The 16,864-nt window shown below is 42.3% G+C and overlaps 1 protein-coding gene across 24 annotated transcripts in view; it reads left to right on the top strand.

The window, feature by feature from the left end:
* The window catches only part of Mia2 (MIA SH3 domain ER export factor 2), a 94,639-nt gene that overhangs the window by 20,787 nt on the left and 56,988 nt on the right, over nucleotides 1-16,864 (top strand). For 8 of the 24 annotated variants that reach the window (XM_030246785.1, XM_030246782.1, XM_030246786.1 and 5 more), the window contains exons 5-6: nucleotides 3,006-3,188; nucleotides 3,339-3,439. In XM_030246785.1, coding sequence (XP_030102645.1) covers nucleotides 3,006-3,188; nucleotides 3,339-3,439 — 284 coding nt within the window. Of the gene's footprint in view, nucleotides 1-3,005; nucleotides 3,189-3,338; nucleotides 3,440-13,356; nucleotides 13,529-14,419; nucleotides 14,752-14,917; nucleotides 15,237-16,864 lie in introns of those variants that run through there. The other 16 variants (XM_006515679.3, XM_030246793.1, XM_006515680.3 and 13 more) reach the window with 11 other exon arrangements.

Raw genomic sequence — 16,864 nt, forward strand, 5'->3', positions numbered from 1 at the left:
AAGTTCAGGAATATTTTGTACAAATTTGTATCAATACTATTTCATTGAGATATGAAATATTCCCTGAAGTTATAAAAATTGTTATCAGTTGGATAACATGCTTTTAAAAATTAATTTATTTTTACGTATGAGTATTTTTTGCCTGCATCTACGTCTATCACACACATGCCTAGTGCCTGAGGAGGCCAGGAGAGGGCATTGGATTTGTTGTGATCTGCCTGCCCCGTGGATACTGAGAATTGAATCTCATCCTCTGGAAGAGTGTTCAGTGTTCTTTCCATTCCAAAGACAACATGCTTTCAAAAGATTTTTAATTTAGGCTGACAATTTTACCCTTGTATGTAATATGTCTTGATCAAATCCACTTCCACTACGTCCTTGTCCTTGGACTCACCACAAGTCTTTCTGCTTAAATGGTCTCTTTTCATTTGTTTATTTATTTGGTGTGTATCTGTTTGTGAGTGTGTGTGGCAGGGGACAGGTGTGCTACAGCACACATCTAGAGGTCAGAAAATAATTTGTGAAAATTGATTTTTTTTTTTTCTTTCCACTGTGTGAGTCCCAGGGACCAGACTCAGGCTTTCTGGCTTAGGAGCAAGAGCCTTTACCTCGACAGCCACATTGCTGGAACCTATGTTTTTAAATTTTGAGGCAGGGGTTGGCTGACCTTGAACTCACCATCTCCTTCTTTATCATCACGAGTGCTTGATTATACGGGTTGCACCGCCATGCTTGGTTGATAACACAGATTTTTATTTACACAGATTTAATTAATATCTGAGGGGGAAAAAAGTAGTGATAAATTTCATAATTTCCTGAGATTGTTTCCGGTCATTTGACACTGTATCTTGCTGAAGTAGTGTGTGAACCTTCTGAAATCACCAAAGGAAGCAGTAATCTTGTGTGAGCTTTTCTTTGCCTGAAGTGCTCAAAGCCAAGATAATATAAGATACAGCTTAGTATTGCTCTTAACTTAGTTTCTCAGCACAGCCTTGTGCTATACTTGGCTTGAAAGCGAAAAGAGGCATCTGTGTGTGCAAACTCATGGCAGCCTGAGTTTCATACTTTGCTATTTTTATATTTTTATAACGTCAGTATCTTCCATGTACAGAGCCAACACAGAACTACAGAGTGTCATGGTTTTATCTCTGCCAATCTTTTTCTTGTTTATTCCTTGGAGCCATGGTCTTTTATATTTAATGGTTTACATTATTATATACACGAAATCAAGTTCCATCAGGTTTAGAACTTGGAAATCAATCACTGTAAGTTCTAGTATGGCCTTTCTTGGTGTAACCATTCGTTCTATTTATTAATTAGAATTAGCAACCGATATTAAGCAGCCTGCAGCTACTGTCAATAATTTTTGTCATTCTGATTGTCTGGTTCTTCTAGCAGATAAAGTAAGCAAAATCGTTTTCATTGAGTGATGTCTACATATTGTATCTTTTTGGATAAATGTTTCTAACAGGAAAGGAATCTTTTTTTGTTTTTTGTTTTTTTCAGGCAGAGTTTCTCTGTGTAGTCTTGTCTTGGAATCACTCTGTGCACACACACAGAGTGGCCTCAAACTCAGAGATCTGCCTGCCTTTGCTTCCTGAGTGTGGGAATCAGAGGCATGCACCACTGCACCTGGCTGAAATCTTTTTTTTTAAATTAATTTTATTATTTTACTTATGTGAGTGTTTTGCGCCTGTGTATATATGTATATATATATATATATATATATATGTGTGTGTGTGTGTGTGTGTGTGTGTGTGTGTGTGTGTGTGTGTACCACCAGAAGCTGGTACTGGGTCTGCTGGAATTCAGTTACAGGTGGTTGTAAGCTGTGATGTGGGTGGTGGGAGTTGCAACTGAGTCCTCTGAAAGGTAACAAGTGCGCTTAACCACTGAACCATCTTTCCAACCCCAGGAATGATTGATTGATTGATTATTTTAAAAATGTTTATTTTTATTTATACGAGTGTATGGCTCTGTATGCACTTGTATGCAAGCTTCATGGTGTATGCGTGACAACCAGAAGACGAATTGCCGGAGCTGGTTCTCGTCTTCCGCCATGCGGATCTTGGGGCTTGAACTCTGCTTATCATGTTTGGCAACAAGCATCTTCACTCACTGAGTCATCCTGTCAGCCCAAGGAATGGAATCTTAGTGGGACCTTTTTATTATTCTTAGTCATGAGCTCGCAGAGTAGGAGAAAGTTGATGTTACATTAGGTCCAGGCTTTATTTTTTTAAGCCTGGTTCTGGCTAAGACGCCCAGGCTGGTGTTGAATTTGTGACTCTTTTGTCTTTATTTATGAAATGTTGGGATTACAGACTTGTGGTACCATGCTTGGCATCATTTTTAAAGTAAAAAAATATGTTTGCTTGCTTAAATGAGTACAGGTTTTTAATGTTGTTGTTTCTGTTGCTGTTGTTGTTGTTGCTGTTGCTGTTTTAGTCTTCCTTGGCCAAGGTATCCAGCACTATGTGGTCATCTGAGTAAAGGTCCTTCCAAGCCTCTGTCTTAACCTCCAGCCTGTAAGCATGTTATTTCACAAGCAGGAAGGACTTTAGAAGCTATTCTTTAGGTGCACTATCACCTCACGGTTAAGCGAGCAGGACAGTGTGAGTAAGAGATGACAGGATGTATCCGTGCTGGAGAATGGAAAGTGGTTCTACCAAGTGAGGAATGAGGGAGGCTTTTGGAAGCTACAGAAGACCAGCATTTGAATCTTCCTCCAAGTTTCCAGAAGGCACGCAGTCCAGCAAAGATGGCTTTAAGATTTTGACTTCCAAAAGTCTAACAGACTGAACTCTATAGCTTAAGACAAAAGCCTGTGGTCATTTGTCATACTACCTTGGGGACTTGTACGGGTCACAGTTAATGTTTTGTGCATTTTCTCAAGTGAAGGGTCATACTAGCCATGGTGTCTCAAACAATATAACTTCAGAAAACAAAAGGAAGCCAGTGACAAAGCAAGTATGTTAGAAAAGACATTTCTCTTTATGTATTCGTAGATATAGACTCTGAAGTGGAGTTACCCATGGAAGAACATGAAGGGGTACATTTCAAACCCTCATCTTCTAAAAGGAACGAGGACGATTCAAATTCCTGGGCGGACCCTGAAGAGCTCTCTGTGGCACAAACAGACGGGTCTGCGGAAGGAGCCTTGCTTGATACACAGCTAGTTTCTCCAAAAGGTAAGAAACGTTTTTTTTTTTTTTTGTTTTTTGTTTTTGTTTTTTTTTGTTTTTTTTTTTTGTCGTTGTTGTTCCAATTCACCAACTGAAGAATAAATTAAATTAGGAAATGATATCATGTGGTAATATTTTCTATTTCTAAAACAACAGAGCATGCTGCAGACTTTCAGCTTCTGAAGTATTTACTACAAATTGATGTCTACGGTTTCATGAGCTCTGCTCTTTCACCAATTGAAATTCTTTTAGAAAGTGTAAGTTGGATTTTAAATTTTCATTTAGATTCTTAGTGCTCTCTGTATGTCCGTCTGTCTCTCTCTCCTTGTGTGCGTGTGCTCGCGCATGCGCCATGATACAGATGTAGAGGTCAGAAGACAACTTCCTGGAGTCTGTTCTCTCCTTCCACCATGTGAGTCTTAGGGATCAAATCTGTTAGGCTTGCCAGCAAGCACCTTTCAGAGATGAGACATCTCAATCACCCCATAGATTTTTAAATCTTTTGCAATAATTTTACCTAGTATAGAGATGACTTAGATGCTGGGCGGTGTGGAGTACACCATTAATCCCAGCACTTGGGAGGCAGAGGCAGGCGGATTTCTGAGTTCCAGGCCAGCCTGGTCTATAGAGTGAGTTCCAGGACAGCCAGGACTATACAGAAACAAAAACAAAAAACAAAAAAATAAAAAAACAAAAAAACAAAAAAACAAAAAAAAAAAAAAAAGAAAAAGAAAAAGAAAAAGAAAAAAAAAGAAATGACTTAGAATGATTCTTACCTATATATACCTCACAGTGCTTCACTTTCCATGAAATTGTATGTATGAGTTCTTTGATAAAGTGGATGTTGTTAGGATTTTGTTGTGGTTTGTTTATTTTGTTTTCTTTCTTTTTTAAAAAAGATTTATTTATTTATTTATTTATTATGAAACCCTGTGTTAGAATACAAAACTAGGGTTGAAGACATGGCTCAGTGGTTAAGAGGACTGACTGCTCTTCAGAGGTCCTGAGTTCAAATCCCGGCAACCACATAATCACAACCACCCATAATAAGATCTGACACCTTCTTCTGGTGTGTCTGAAGACAGCTAGTGTACTTATACATAATAAATAAATAAATAAATAAATCTTTTTTAAAAAAGAAAGAAAACAAAATAAACAAACCACAACAAAATCCTAACAACATCCACTTTATCAAAGAACTCATACATACAATTTCATGGAAAGTGAAGCACTGTGAGGTATATATAGGTAAGAATCATTCTAAGTCATTTCTTTTTTTTTCTTTTTCTTTTTCTTTTTCTTTTTTTTTTTTGTTTTTTTGTTTTTTTGTTTTTTTATTTTTTTGTTTTTTGTTTTTGTTTCTGTATAGTCCTGGCTGTCCTGGAACTCACTCTGTAATCCAGGCTGGCCTCCAACTCAGAGAGCTACCTGCCTCTGCCTCTGCCTCTACCTCTGCCTCTGCCTCTGCCTCTGCCTCTGCCTCTGCCTCTGCCTCTGCCTCTGCCTCTGCCTCTGCCTCTGCCTCTGCCTCTGCCTCTGCCTCTGCCTCTGCCTCTGCCTCTGCCTCGTCTCTTGAGTGCTGGAATTAAGGGTGTGTGCTATACCCCATACTCCAAGGATTTTTTTTTTTTAATCTTGAATTTTAGTTTCTGTTCCTTTGGGAAAATTATACTAAATGAGTTAATACTATGACTTAAAGATTCTTGAGCAAATTGTTAGTGCCAAATGAAGTGGTATAATAAGAATAAGAAAACAAGTTGGTTCTTTGAGAAAATCAACAAGATAGATAAACCCTTAGCTAGACTCACTAAAGGGCACAGGGACAAAATCCTAATTAACAAAATCAGAAATGAAAAGGGAGACATAACAACAGATCCTGAAGAAATCCAAAACACCATCAGATCCTTCTACAAAAGGCTATACTCAACAAAACTGGAAAACCTGGACGAAATGGACAAATTTCTGGACAGATACCAGGTACCAAAGTTGAATCAGGATCAAGTTGACCTTCTAAACAGTCCCATATCACCTAAAGAAATAGAAGCAGTTATTAATAGTCTCCCAGCCAAAAAAAGCCCAGGACCAGACAGGTTTAGTGCAGAGTTCTATCAGACCTTCAAAGAAGATCTAATTCCAGTTCTGCACAAACTATTTCACAAAATAGAAGTAGAAGGTACTCTACCCAACTCATTTTATGAAGCCACTATTACTCTGATACCTAAACCACAGAAAGACCCAACAAAGATAGAGAACTTCAGACCAATTTCTCTTATGAATATCGATGCAAAAATCCTCAATAAAATTCTCGCTAACCGAATCCAAGAACACATTAAAGCAATCATCCATCCTGACCAAGTAGGTTTTATTCCAGGGATGCAGGGATGGTTTAATATATGAAAATCCATCAATGTAATCCATTATATAAACAAACTCAAAGACAAAAACCACATGATCATCTTGTTAGATGCAGAAAAAGCATTTGACAAGATCCAACACCCATTCATGATAAAAGTTCTGGAAAGATCAGGAATTCAAGGCCCATACCTAAACATAATAAAAGCAATCTACAGCAAACCAGTAGCCAACATCAAAGTAAATAGAGAGAAGCTGGAAGCAATCCCACTAAAATCAGGGACTAGACAAGGCTGCCCACTTTCTCCCTACCTTTTCAACATAGTACTTGAAGTATTAGCCAGAGCAATTTGACAACAAAAGGAGATCAAGGGGATACAAATTGGAAAAGAGGAAGTCAAAATATCACGTTTTGAAGATGATATGATAGTATATATAAGTGACCCTAAAAATTCTACCAGAGAACTCCTAAACCTGATAAACAGCTTCGGTGAAGTAGCTGGATATAAAATTAACTCAAACAAGTCAATGGCCTTTCTCTATACAAAGAATAAACAGGCTGAGAAAGAAATTAGGGAAACAACACCCTTCTCAATAGTCACAAATAATATAAAATATCTTGGCGTGACTCTAACTAAGGAAGTGAAAGATCTGTATGATAAAAACTTCAAATCTCTGAAGAAAGAAATTAAAGAAGATGTCAGAAGATGGAAAGATCTCCCATGCTCATGGATTGGCAGGATCAACATTGTAAAAATGGCTATCTTGCCAAAAGCAATCTACAGATTCAATGCAATCCCCATCAAAATTCCAACTCAATTCTTGAAGGAATTAGAAGGAGCAATTTGCAAATTCATCTGGAATAACAAAAAACCTAGGATAGCAAAAACTCTTCTCAAGGATAAAAGAACCTCTGGTGGAATCACCATGCCTGACCTAAAGCTTTACTACAGAGCAATTGTTATAAAAACTGCATGGTACTGGTATAGTGACAGACAAGTAGACCAATGGAACAGAATTGAAGACCCAGAAATGAACCCACACACCTATTGTCACTTGATCTTCGACAAGGGAGCTAAAACCATCCAGTGGAAGAAAGACAGCATTTTCAACAATTGGTGCTGGCACAACTGGTTGTTATCGTGTAGAAGAATGCGAATCGATCCATACTTATCTCCTTGTACTAAGGTCAAATCTAAGTGGATCAAGGAACTTCACATAAAACCAGAGACACTGAAACTTATAGAGGAGAAAGTGGGGAAAAGCCTTGAAGATATGGGCACAGGGGAAAAATTCCTGAACAGAACAGCAATGGCTTGTGCTGTAAGATCGAGAATTGACAAATGGGACCTAATGAAACTCCAAAGTTTCTGCAAGGCAAAAGACATCGTCAATAAGACAAAAAGACCACCAACAGATTGGGAAAGGATTTTTACCTATCCTAAATCAGATAGGGGACTAATATCCAACATATATAAAGAACTCAAGAAGGTGGACTTCAGAAAATGAAATAACCCCATTAAAAAAATGGGGCTCAGAACTGAACAAAGAATTCTCACCTGAGGAATACCGAATGGCAGAGAAGCACCTGAAAAAATGTTCAACATCCTTAATCATCAGGGAAATGCAAATCAAAACAACCCTGAGATTCCACCTCACACCAGTCAGAATGGCTAAGATAAAAAATTCAGGTGACAGCAGATGTTGGCGTGGATGTGGAGAAAGAGGAACACTCCTCCATTGTTGGTGGGATTGCAGGCTTGTACAACCACTCTGGAAATCAGTCTGGCGGTTCCTCAGAAAATTGGACATAGTACTACCAGAGGACCCAGCAATACCTCTCCTGGGCATATATCCAGAAGATGCCCCAACAGGTAAGAAGGACACATGCTCAACTATGTTCATAGCAGCCTTATTTATAATAGCCAGAAGCTGGAAAGAACCCAGATGCCCCTCAACAGAGGAATGGATACAGAAAATGTGGTACATCTACACAATGGAGTACTACTCAGCTATTAAAAAGAATGAATTTATGAAATTCCTAGCCAAATGGATGGACCTGGAGGGCATCATCCTGAGTGAGGTAACACATTCACAAAGGAACTCACACAATATGTACTCACTGATAAGTGGATATTAGCCCAAAACCTAGGATACCCAAGATATAAGATACAATTTGCTAAACACATGAAACTCAAGAAGAATGAAGACTGAAGTGTGGACACTATGCCCCTCCTTAGAATTGGGAACAAAACACCCATGGAAGGAGTTACAGAGACAAAGTTTGGAGCTGAGATGAAAGGATGGACCATGTAGATACTGCCATATCCAGGGATCCACCCCATAATCAGCATCCAAATGCTGACACCATTGCATACACTAGCAAGATTTTATTGAAAGGACCCAGATGTAGCTGTCTCTTGTGAGACTATGCCAGGGCCTAGCAAACACAGAAGTGGATGCTCACAGTCAGCTAATGGATAGATCACAGGGCTCCCAATGGAGGAGCTAGAGAAAGTAGCCAAGGAGCTAAAGGGATCTGCAACCTTATAGGTGGAACAACATTATGAACTAACCAGTACCCCGGAGCTCTTGACCCTAGCTGCATATGTATCAAAAGATGGCCTAGTCGGCCATCACTGGAAAGAGAGGCCCATTGGACATGCAAACTTTATATGCCCCAGTACAGGGGAACGCCAGGGCCAAAAAGGGGGAGTGGGTAGGTAGGGGAGTGGGGGTGGGTGGCTATGGGGAACTTTTGGTATAGCATTGGAAATGTAAATGAGCTAAATACCTAATAAAAAATGTAAAAAAAAAAAGAATAAGAAAACAAATAGTACTGTAATACTTAACTTCACTATAGCAAAAGCTCCAAGTTCTGCTCACATTTCTCACTTGTTGCTAATGTGATTATCAGCTAGATGTGGTATACTCCTGCAGTACCAGCATCTGAGAAGTAGAGGCAAGAGGATTGAGTTGGAGTTGCTGGTGCCACACAATGAAACTCCATCTCAATAAAGAGAGGGGGCACTAGAGAGATGGCTCAGTGGTTAAAAGCACTTGCTGTTCTTGCAGGGGACCTGGGTTCAGTTCTTGGCACCCACAAGTTACAATTGTTGGGTTTCAGGAGCTGCCTCACAAACCACATGAACACAGATCTCAGTCAGACAGGGAGAGTTTATTGAGTATACACCCCAAGACTGATCGATCAGGGCTATAGGTCAGACTTGGGAGCTGAATCATGGCCTTCAGTTAAGATCCCACAGGGCTTTTAAGCCTACAGTCCACAAACATCTGTGCCAAGTTATTGCACCAATCGTGATTTAGTGATAGGGGATTTCCTTAGGGACATGTCTTTGTTATACTGCTCCCATTGTTGGGGTATTCAACTATGGCAGGGTACTTGTCTTGTCTAACATCCATGCCTTAACTTGTCAACCAGGATGTCAGTTAGCCATGCACATGCCTCCTTCTGCCGAGTAGGATGTCAGTTCCCAGGGAGGTCTTGGGAACTTAAATTTTACTCAACCCCTACTCAAGATGAAAGTCTTGTTCCAAATGGTTTCTTACATTGGTGCAGGTGTTTCTTTTATGTTGGGATCCATCCCAGGAGCAGCTTATAAAAGCATATACCTTAAAAGCTTATTCACAGGTGCAGGAAGTGCTGCTGGGTGGTTGGTTCCGGTCCAAGCTTATTGTGGGTAACTATACAAAGGAGTTCTAACTGACTTATGCTGTGAAGTTCAAGAGCACGGAATATAACAGAATGTACAATCAACTTGGGCATGAGAAAGTTTCCTTATGACCTTAGTAACAGCACAAGATGGCAGGCAAGACAGTTAAGAGTTACCAAGGCCTTAACATTTCACCTAGGCCTTAACCACAATCACCTGTAACTCCAGGTGCAGAGGATCCAGCACCCTCTTCTAGTGCCAGCACCAGGCACACACATATTTGCAGGCAAAATACTCTCATAAAATAAAAATAAATGTGTCTTAAAAATGTTAGCCTTGTGGTGGTGGCACACACCTTTAATCCCAACACTTGGGAGGCAGAGGCAGACATAACTTTGTGAGTTTGAGGCCAGTCGGGTCTATAGATTGAGTTTCAGGACTACCAGGGCTACACAGAGAAACCCTGTCTCAACAAAACAAAACAAAACAACAAACAAAACAACAGCAGAAACTTATTACTAAGTGAGATATAGCCTCACTTTAGCATTTTGCACACAAGAAATCTTTTGCAAACTTCTTTACTGTTACCTCCAAGATAATAGAGGAGGCATTTTATCTGCTCATTTACTTTGTAGGTTGCTTTCTGGGAGCTCATTGGAAAATGTAGGTAGGAAAAAGAACTATTGTAATATTGGAGTATAAGAGTCAGAGGGCCCTACCACAGGGTCTGCCCAGGAGGTGGCTTAGGTAGAAAGTGTGGGCAAAGGAGGCTAAACGTGTCCTAGAGGGGAGCATATTTGACCTAATACTGAATGAAAATTAGAGTTAGCAAAAGCAAGAAAAGATGGACATACTGTAGTGGAGATAACATTTTTAACACTCATGAAGTAGAAGGGAACATGACTTTTTTGTGAACTATACATAGGTGGTTCATCTTGGCGGAATAGGGAAGATTTCATAGGTACATGAGAATCAGATTAAGATTACATATCTCTGGCTGTCCTAGAATGTACTATGCAGATCAGGTTGGCCTGAAACTCCTAGAAATCCACTCACCCCTGCCTCCCAAGTACTGGGATTAGAGATATCTGCTCCCATGCCTGGCCTTTGTCTCATTTTTTAATGCTGGCAAATACTCATCTTAAAAATAATGCCAGCTGGCAGTGGTGGCACACACCTTTAATCCTAGCACTTGGGAAACAGAGGCAGGCAGATTTCTGAGTTCAAGACCAGCCTGGTCTACAGAGTGAGTTCCAGGACAGCCAGGGCTACACAGAGAAACCCTGTCTCAAAAAAACAAAACAAAACAAAACAAACAAACAAAAAATGCCAGCTTGGTGTGGTCTTTGATCACAGCACTTGGGATGTAGAGGTGAAAGGATCTCTGTGAGTTCTATGAATTACGGAGTTCCAGGCCAGCCAAGGCTACACACTGGGACTCTACCTAAAAACGAACAATGCTGTATAGGTCTGCCAAAAGAGTGTATGAGCTCTACTTGGTCCACTAGTCACACTTTTAAACCTCTGGCCCAACATATGGTGGTAGTGGTTGAAATGAGTGGAGGAACCATTTGGATAGGGGTCTAACTTGTAGATAGGGGTCATTGGATGTAGTAATTGATTTGTTTTAGCAAGAATTAAAGAGAAAAGTAAGATAGTTACAATGTTTGTAGCTAGCTAAGTATATGGTAGTACCACTAACTGAACAACTTTTTTGGAAACTACCTAATATATTTCCTTTTTTTTTTCTTCCTTAACTTCTTCCTTCCTTCCTTCCTTCCTTCCTTCCTTCCTTCCTTCCTTCCTTCCTCCCTTCCTCCCTCCCTCCCTTCCTTCCTTTCATTCTTTCTCTTCTTTTTGTTTTGTTTTTCTTTCTTTCTTTTCTTTTTTTTTTGTTTTTGTTTTTGTTTTTTTGTTTTTTGTTTTTTGTTTTTCGAGACAGGGTTTCTCTGTATAGCCCTGGCTGTCCTGGAACTCACTTTGTAGACCAGGCTGGCCTTGAACTCAGAAATATTGCCTGCCTCTGCCTCCCGAGTGCTGGGATTAAAGGCGTGTGCCACCACGCCCGGCTTTGTTTTTCAGTTTTTGAGGCAGGGTTTCTCTGTGTAGCCCTGGTTGTCCACTTGCTCTGTAGACCAGGGTGGTCTCAAACTCAGAGATCCACCTGACTCTGCTTTCTGAGTGCAGGGACTAAAGCCATATGCTACCACTTCCTAGAACCTACCTTCCTTTTCCTTCTTCCTCCTTCCTTTTGCCTTCCTTCCTTCCTGTCTTTTTTGAGACAGGGTCTCAGCTGGGCTGGAGTGCTCTTTGTACCACAGGCTGTTCTCAAACTGTGGCTCTGTCAGATCCCCCGCCTCATCCTCTACGTGCTGGTATTACAGGCATGAGCGACCATGCCTGACTTCATCATGTTCTTTAAGAAGCCCCTTCTCATTTAATTTTCTTTGTTAGGTTATACAAAATAGGTATTATAAAATAAAAAGATCCAGAAAGATCATTACTTTTTTTTTTATTTTTTATTTTGGTATGACTCAGTCTTAAAGATGATTATAAATGTCAGTCAGGTTAGGAGAAAAATTAGTACTAATGTTAATAGCTAGTCAGAATGAAGTCTTCAGTTTTCTGTTGAAATACTCTTTGCCTGGGTGGTGGTGATGCACACCTATAAGCCCCAGCATCCAGGAGACAGAGGCAGGTGGAACTCTCTGAGTTTGAGGTCAGCCTGGTCTACAGAGCAAGTTCTAGGACAGTTGGGACTACATATGGAAACCCTGTCTCAAACAAACAAACAAACAAACAAACAACCCCCGCAAAAGGTATTGTTGGGCTGGTGATGTAGCTCAGTGGAGGAGAAGTCTATGGGTTTAATTCCCCAGCACTGAAAACAATGGTAACAAGAAACAGTACACACACACACACACACACACACACACACACACTCTTCCCCTCCCCACCTCAGGCCAACTGTCAATTTCTAAAATGTGAGTTCATTTAAAAATTTCGGATTCCCTTGAACACTGAAAGATTGCAGTCTAGACGTCTCTAGTGCGGTGAACTGGGGCTCAACCTGACACAGCAGAGGAACGCAGACTTGTACGGTTTAAGTACACTCTGTGCACTCCGACAGCTTGCCTTCTCTCGGGCCGTCAGCCCATAATCATTGGACTAGATGTTCTGAAGAGTTTCTAACACACCTGAAATCTAGCAATCTGGGCACAGCTTTGACGCACGTATGGCATAGATCTGAAAAGCTTCAGTAAACAAACAAACAAACAAACAAAATTTGGAGCAATTTTCCAGTTAATTTTGAGTGAAAGGGGTTCTTTTTTCTTCTTCTCTAATATCTGAGGTGACTGTTGTAAGTAATTCGTATTTCAGGTAGATTATGTGTAGAGGCTTCTTCCTGGTCTCACTTGGGAACTAGAAGCACCCACAGCTTCTTAGCAACTTTATCTTATAGCGGAGGAGCCTCACGAAGTTCTAGCACCCATCTTCTCTTCCCCTGAATGCTTCATTAGTAATCAGCTCGGAAACTGCCCAGCTCCTGTTCAACAGGTAGCTCCTGATTCAATACGTTCTGAGAACTCTTACACCGAAGACTCAGAGAATAGCAATGTGGCACAACTTGTTGATTTTCCTCCCAGAGAGGAGTGCTTATGTGTGTAACACCAGTGCCTACCTAAGTGGGAGTGGCTAGTCCTTACAGCGTTGACATAGGGCCTTCATGAGGGAAACTGGTTTCTAGTCCGTGGACTAGGTGTTCTGGTTAGCAAGTGTCTAGTGTCCCTGGATATTTTTCCATAGTTATGAACACTAATAACATTTGCTGTTTATTTCCTTGAAAGAAGGCCCTTTATAAGATAATAAAACCTCATGCTTTCTTATGGAAAACCGTCTTTGAATATCGTTCCCTTGGTAGAAATTATGAACTCACTATGAATAGACTAGAATAAAATTTTCAGTGTTTCAGCGGTTGCAATCTTAGGATTTTCCTTTCCGATTGTGGATTTTAATGTGTAATATGTACGATATTTGAAAAAAATGCATATGTGCAGGCATGTGTGCACACATACATTTAACAAGTTATGAGGTCCCTGAAATTGGATTACGGGTTGGTAGTCACAGCTCCACCTATAGTACCCCTCTGTTACAGCGTCAAAACAGGATCACACTCTGTGTGGAAACGGGAGTGCAGAAGGTATTAAAATCTGGACTCTTTCTCAAGGATCTGAAGTAGTCAGGAGAGCTTTAGTTACATGTCCGGGTGTTTTAACATGAATGTCCTAGGACATGGAATTGGAAGGTCTGGGTGAGGAGGTAAGTGTCTACTCGCCAGTAATGCAGTCACAAGTTAGACTTGGGAATTGCACTGATTGTCAAGTTTACTATTTGTTTGCTTTAGGTGTGCTTGGTTTTTTTTTTTTTTCTTTTTTTTTTCTTTCTTTTAGAACTTCACTTGTCTCATTTATGCTTTTAGCATTTGTGATGATAACTATTGACCTTTGGAAAGGGCCATAGATTAACATAAGGAAGACAGACTGAGCAAAGCAAATGTTTTCTGTTTACAAATCTTAACAGCCCAATAAGATTGTAGAGCCTGTTAAGTATGCTAAGACCCACTGTAAAATTTGTATTTAATATAGTATCCTAACGGAACCTTAAACATCTCTGAAATTTCTAAAAAAACTTAAGCACACTTCTTTCCTGACTTTCATATTCACATAAGCTGATTTCAACACAGTCCAACATGTGCAGAAGTTGGGCACTACCTCAAAACAGGAGGATTGAGCAACTTCTGCTATCTCCTGATAGAAGCAGTTTCTGAAACTCCCTAGGGTGATGTGGCAAAGAACTTAGGCCTCAGTTTGGTCTTAGTAGTCACTGGCTGCAACCGTGGCTGTTTCTGATTTTGTGTGTGAGTGCTTGTGGCACGAAAGAGATGTGTTTACTGTAAGGGAAATTTACAAAGGTTTATGATTTTTATCAAGTTCTCTTGGGAGGCTGCTGCTTTTTGAGTTTCTTCTCTGAAGACTTGCGTTAGATAGTTTGGATAAGAATGATCATGTAGGTAAAGAAGACATAGAAGACAGGTTATCTTTTAAACCTTACGTTTCAAACCCTCTCTCTCAGGACTTCGTGCAATGGCTCTAAAAATAGGGCCCTAAATTTAGAGGACAAGCTGCTACATTTAGTTCTTTTGTGCGAACTCCTCGGGTCGAGCAGGAGTGCACACGGGCTCCATCTGGCACCCCGGTCCCTAGGGCTAATGCAGTTTCAGACTGGGGCGCCTGGCCAGCGCCCACCAGGTGGACCCCGGCGAGCGAGCGAACCCGAAGGCTGGCCCGACGAGGACCGACGTGTGCTCGCCCAGGACAGGTTAAACTCTGACCAGACCACACAGTTGACCCGGACGCCTTCGTGTCCAGAGTCCGAAGTGCGGACTCGCAAAGCAGGACGCGTGGGCTCGTGCGTCGCGGGCCATTTTTCTGGCCACAATTATGGCGGAGGCCGGCGTCTCTGTGACTGAGGGGTCCCCCGGGGTACGACAGTGTGGGGCTCAGGCTCTAGACGCTCGTGGCGTCTGCTCGTGGACGTGGGCGCGTTGGGAGCTCGGGTGGCGGGACTTTTTTCACCCCGGGACTGAGCCTTAGGTCCCGGGGTGGAAGGCGGCAGCCGCACGCTCCGGCTCCTCGTGCTCCGAAGTTGGAGGCCGGGGAGCGGTGCGTGGGCCCTTTAAGGTCGAGCGCGGACGTGGCCGCGGAGCTCGTGCAGTAGAAGGGGCGTCTCCGCCGCGCCGGCGAGACCAAGGCCGGGGTGGTGGGGGTGCGACGCGGGCTCCCCCCGCAGGGCCGCAGTGGTATGCGCCGGCCGCTAGTGCGTTCGCGTTCCCAGCGCTGCCCCGATCGCGTCGGGCCTGCTGCTGGCCGGCGGGCCGGCTGCGAGGCCTCCGCCCGTGGGCGCGGAGATGGCCGGGCCTGGGGCGGCGGCGGGTTGCGCGCGGCGGGTTCTGGAGCAGCTGCGCTGGGTGAGTTCTGGCTCGGGAGCCGTGGGCCCGGGGCGGCCGAGCAGCTGCGGCAGGGAAGCCGGAGCTCCAGCGCGCTCGCCCGGCCTGTACTCGGCCGCTGCTCGCCGCGGGGGGAAAAGGGGCCCCGGGATTGGGAAGGCATTGTGGACGTCCCAAAGGAGAGCGTGTTTTTGTTCCCGACCCCAAAGTCGGACGTCATTTATTTTGAACAGGGGGTCAGTTACACGTGGTTCTTCTGACTGCCGGAAACTGGAGTTTCTTAGTGATGAAACTTCTTGTCTCAAGCGGACGCCTAAGCTGGGGCCGGAACTGAGATTTTAATTCTGCATTATTTTCCCCCAGTAAAGAATGCCCTTCTGAAATGCTTTAACCATAGCGTTCTACCTCTTTTCGCGTTGTTAATGTAAAAGGTGTTCTTGTAAACTCTAGAGATAGTGAGCGCTCAGGAGCTAAAGTACATTTTTTTTTCCTGTTTTATTTTGTAATCAGGTGGCAAAGGTTTTTTTCCTTTAGTGTTTGTAGGTGTTTTGTTGTTGTTGATAATATTTCGAGACACCCCCCCCCCCCCACACACATACAGAGTTTTAGAAAACTGCATTGTATTTTTTTTAAGACCATTTAAATATTGCAGCTGTTCTGATTAACCAATTCGGGTTATCTTCTTGTTTTGTGAACTTAAAGTAGTGTTGACATGAAGGTGTTTCTTTTATTTATCCAAGTGTAGTGTAGTGAGGGCACCCGCCCATGAATGAAAAAGTTCTGTGGAGGTTCTAAATGAACTAAGGATTTTGCCACTGGCATCCAGCTGTCTTTTAAAGGAAAGAAGACACACAACTAGTCCATAGTAGCACACATACTAAGCAAGGAGACGGAGAGATTGTATGCATATTCTTGGAGGTTGGGAAAGTCTTAAGAGGCTGAGCAAATAACATACTCTGCTGCTCAGAGGATAAAGTGAGCCAAGGATGGGACGTGAAATGATGCATGCTGTAGACAGGTGGGTCCCAAGGACTGCTGTGGGGTACAGTAGAGCCCTTGAAGGCTTTTCAGTATTTTGGCTACTATAGATTTTCTTGGTAGTAGTATGCATGTAGCCTAGATGTCAGGGAACAAAACTCAAAACAGGAAATGAGAAATGACTGAGGCAGGGATACAGAAGTTTGGTCCTAAATGGGGAACTAGGAAGAGCTGAAATGGGTATAACTTCTCGATTAGTTGTGGAGAGGGGTGGGTAGTGGAGAAAATCTAGAATACTCCTAAATTTCTGGCTGTGCCAGTAGTTATTGAGATGGGGTTTATGGGAAGAGAATCATATATTGTAGATGAGAGAGAATTTTCAATCAATACCTCTTCCTTCATTGAAATCAACAATTAGTGCCCCGAGGAGATACCTGGAGTTGGAGCCTGCATACACAGTGCTAGGCTTCGGGGACCTCTAACTCTAGCACTGGTTGGAGGTGTGTGCAGGGGAATCCCAGGGGGTCACTGCTCACCAGCTTAGCAAACAGTAGGTGAGCTCTAGGTTCAGTGAGCGCGCACATGTGAGTTTAGGTGGCCGAGGAGGCCAGAAGAGGGCATCAGATACCCTGGAGCTGGAGTCACAGGTAGGTGGTTGGGAATGGCCTGCC

Source organism: Mus musculus, chromosome 12 (assembly GCF_000001635.26).
Source record: "Mus musculus strain C57BL/6J chromosome 12, GRCm38.p6 C57BL/6J".
NCBI classification, from domain to species: Eukaryota; Metazoa; Chordata; class Mammalia; order Rodentia; family Muridae; genus Mus; species Mus musculus.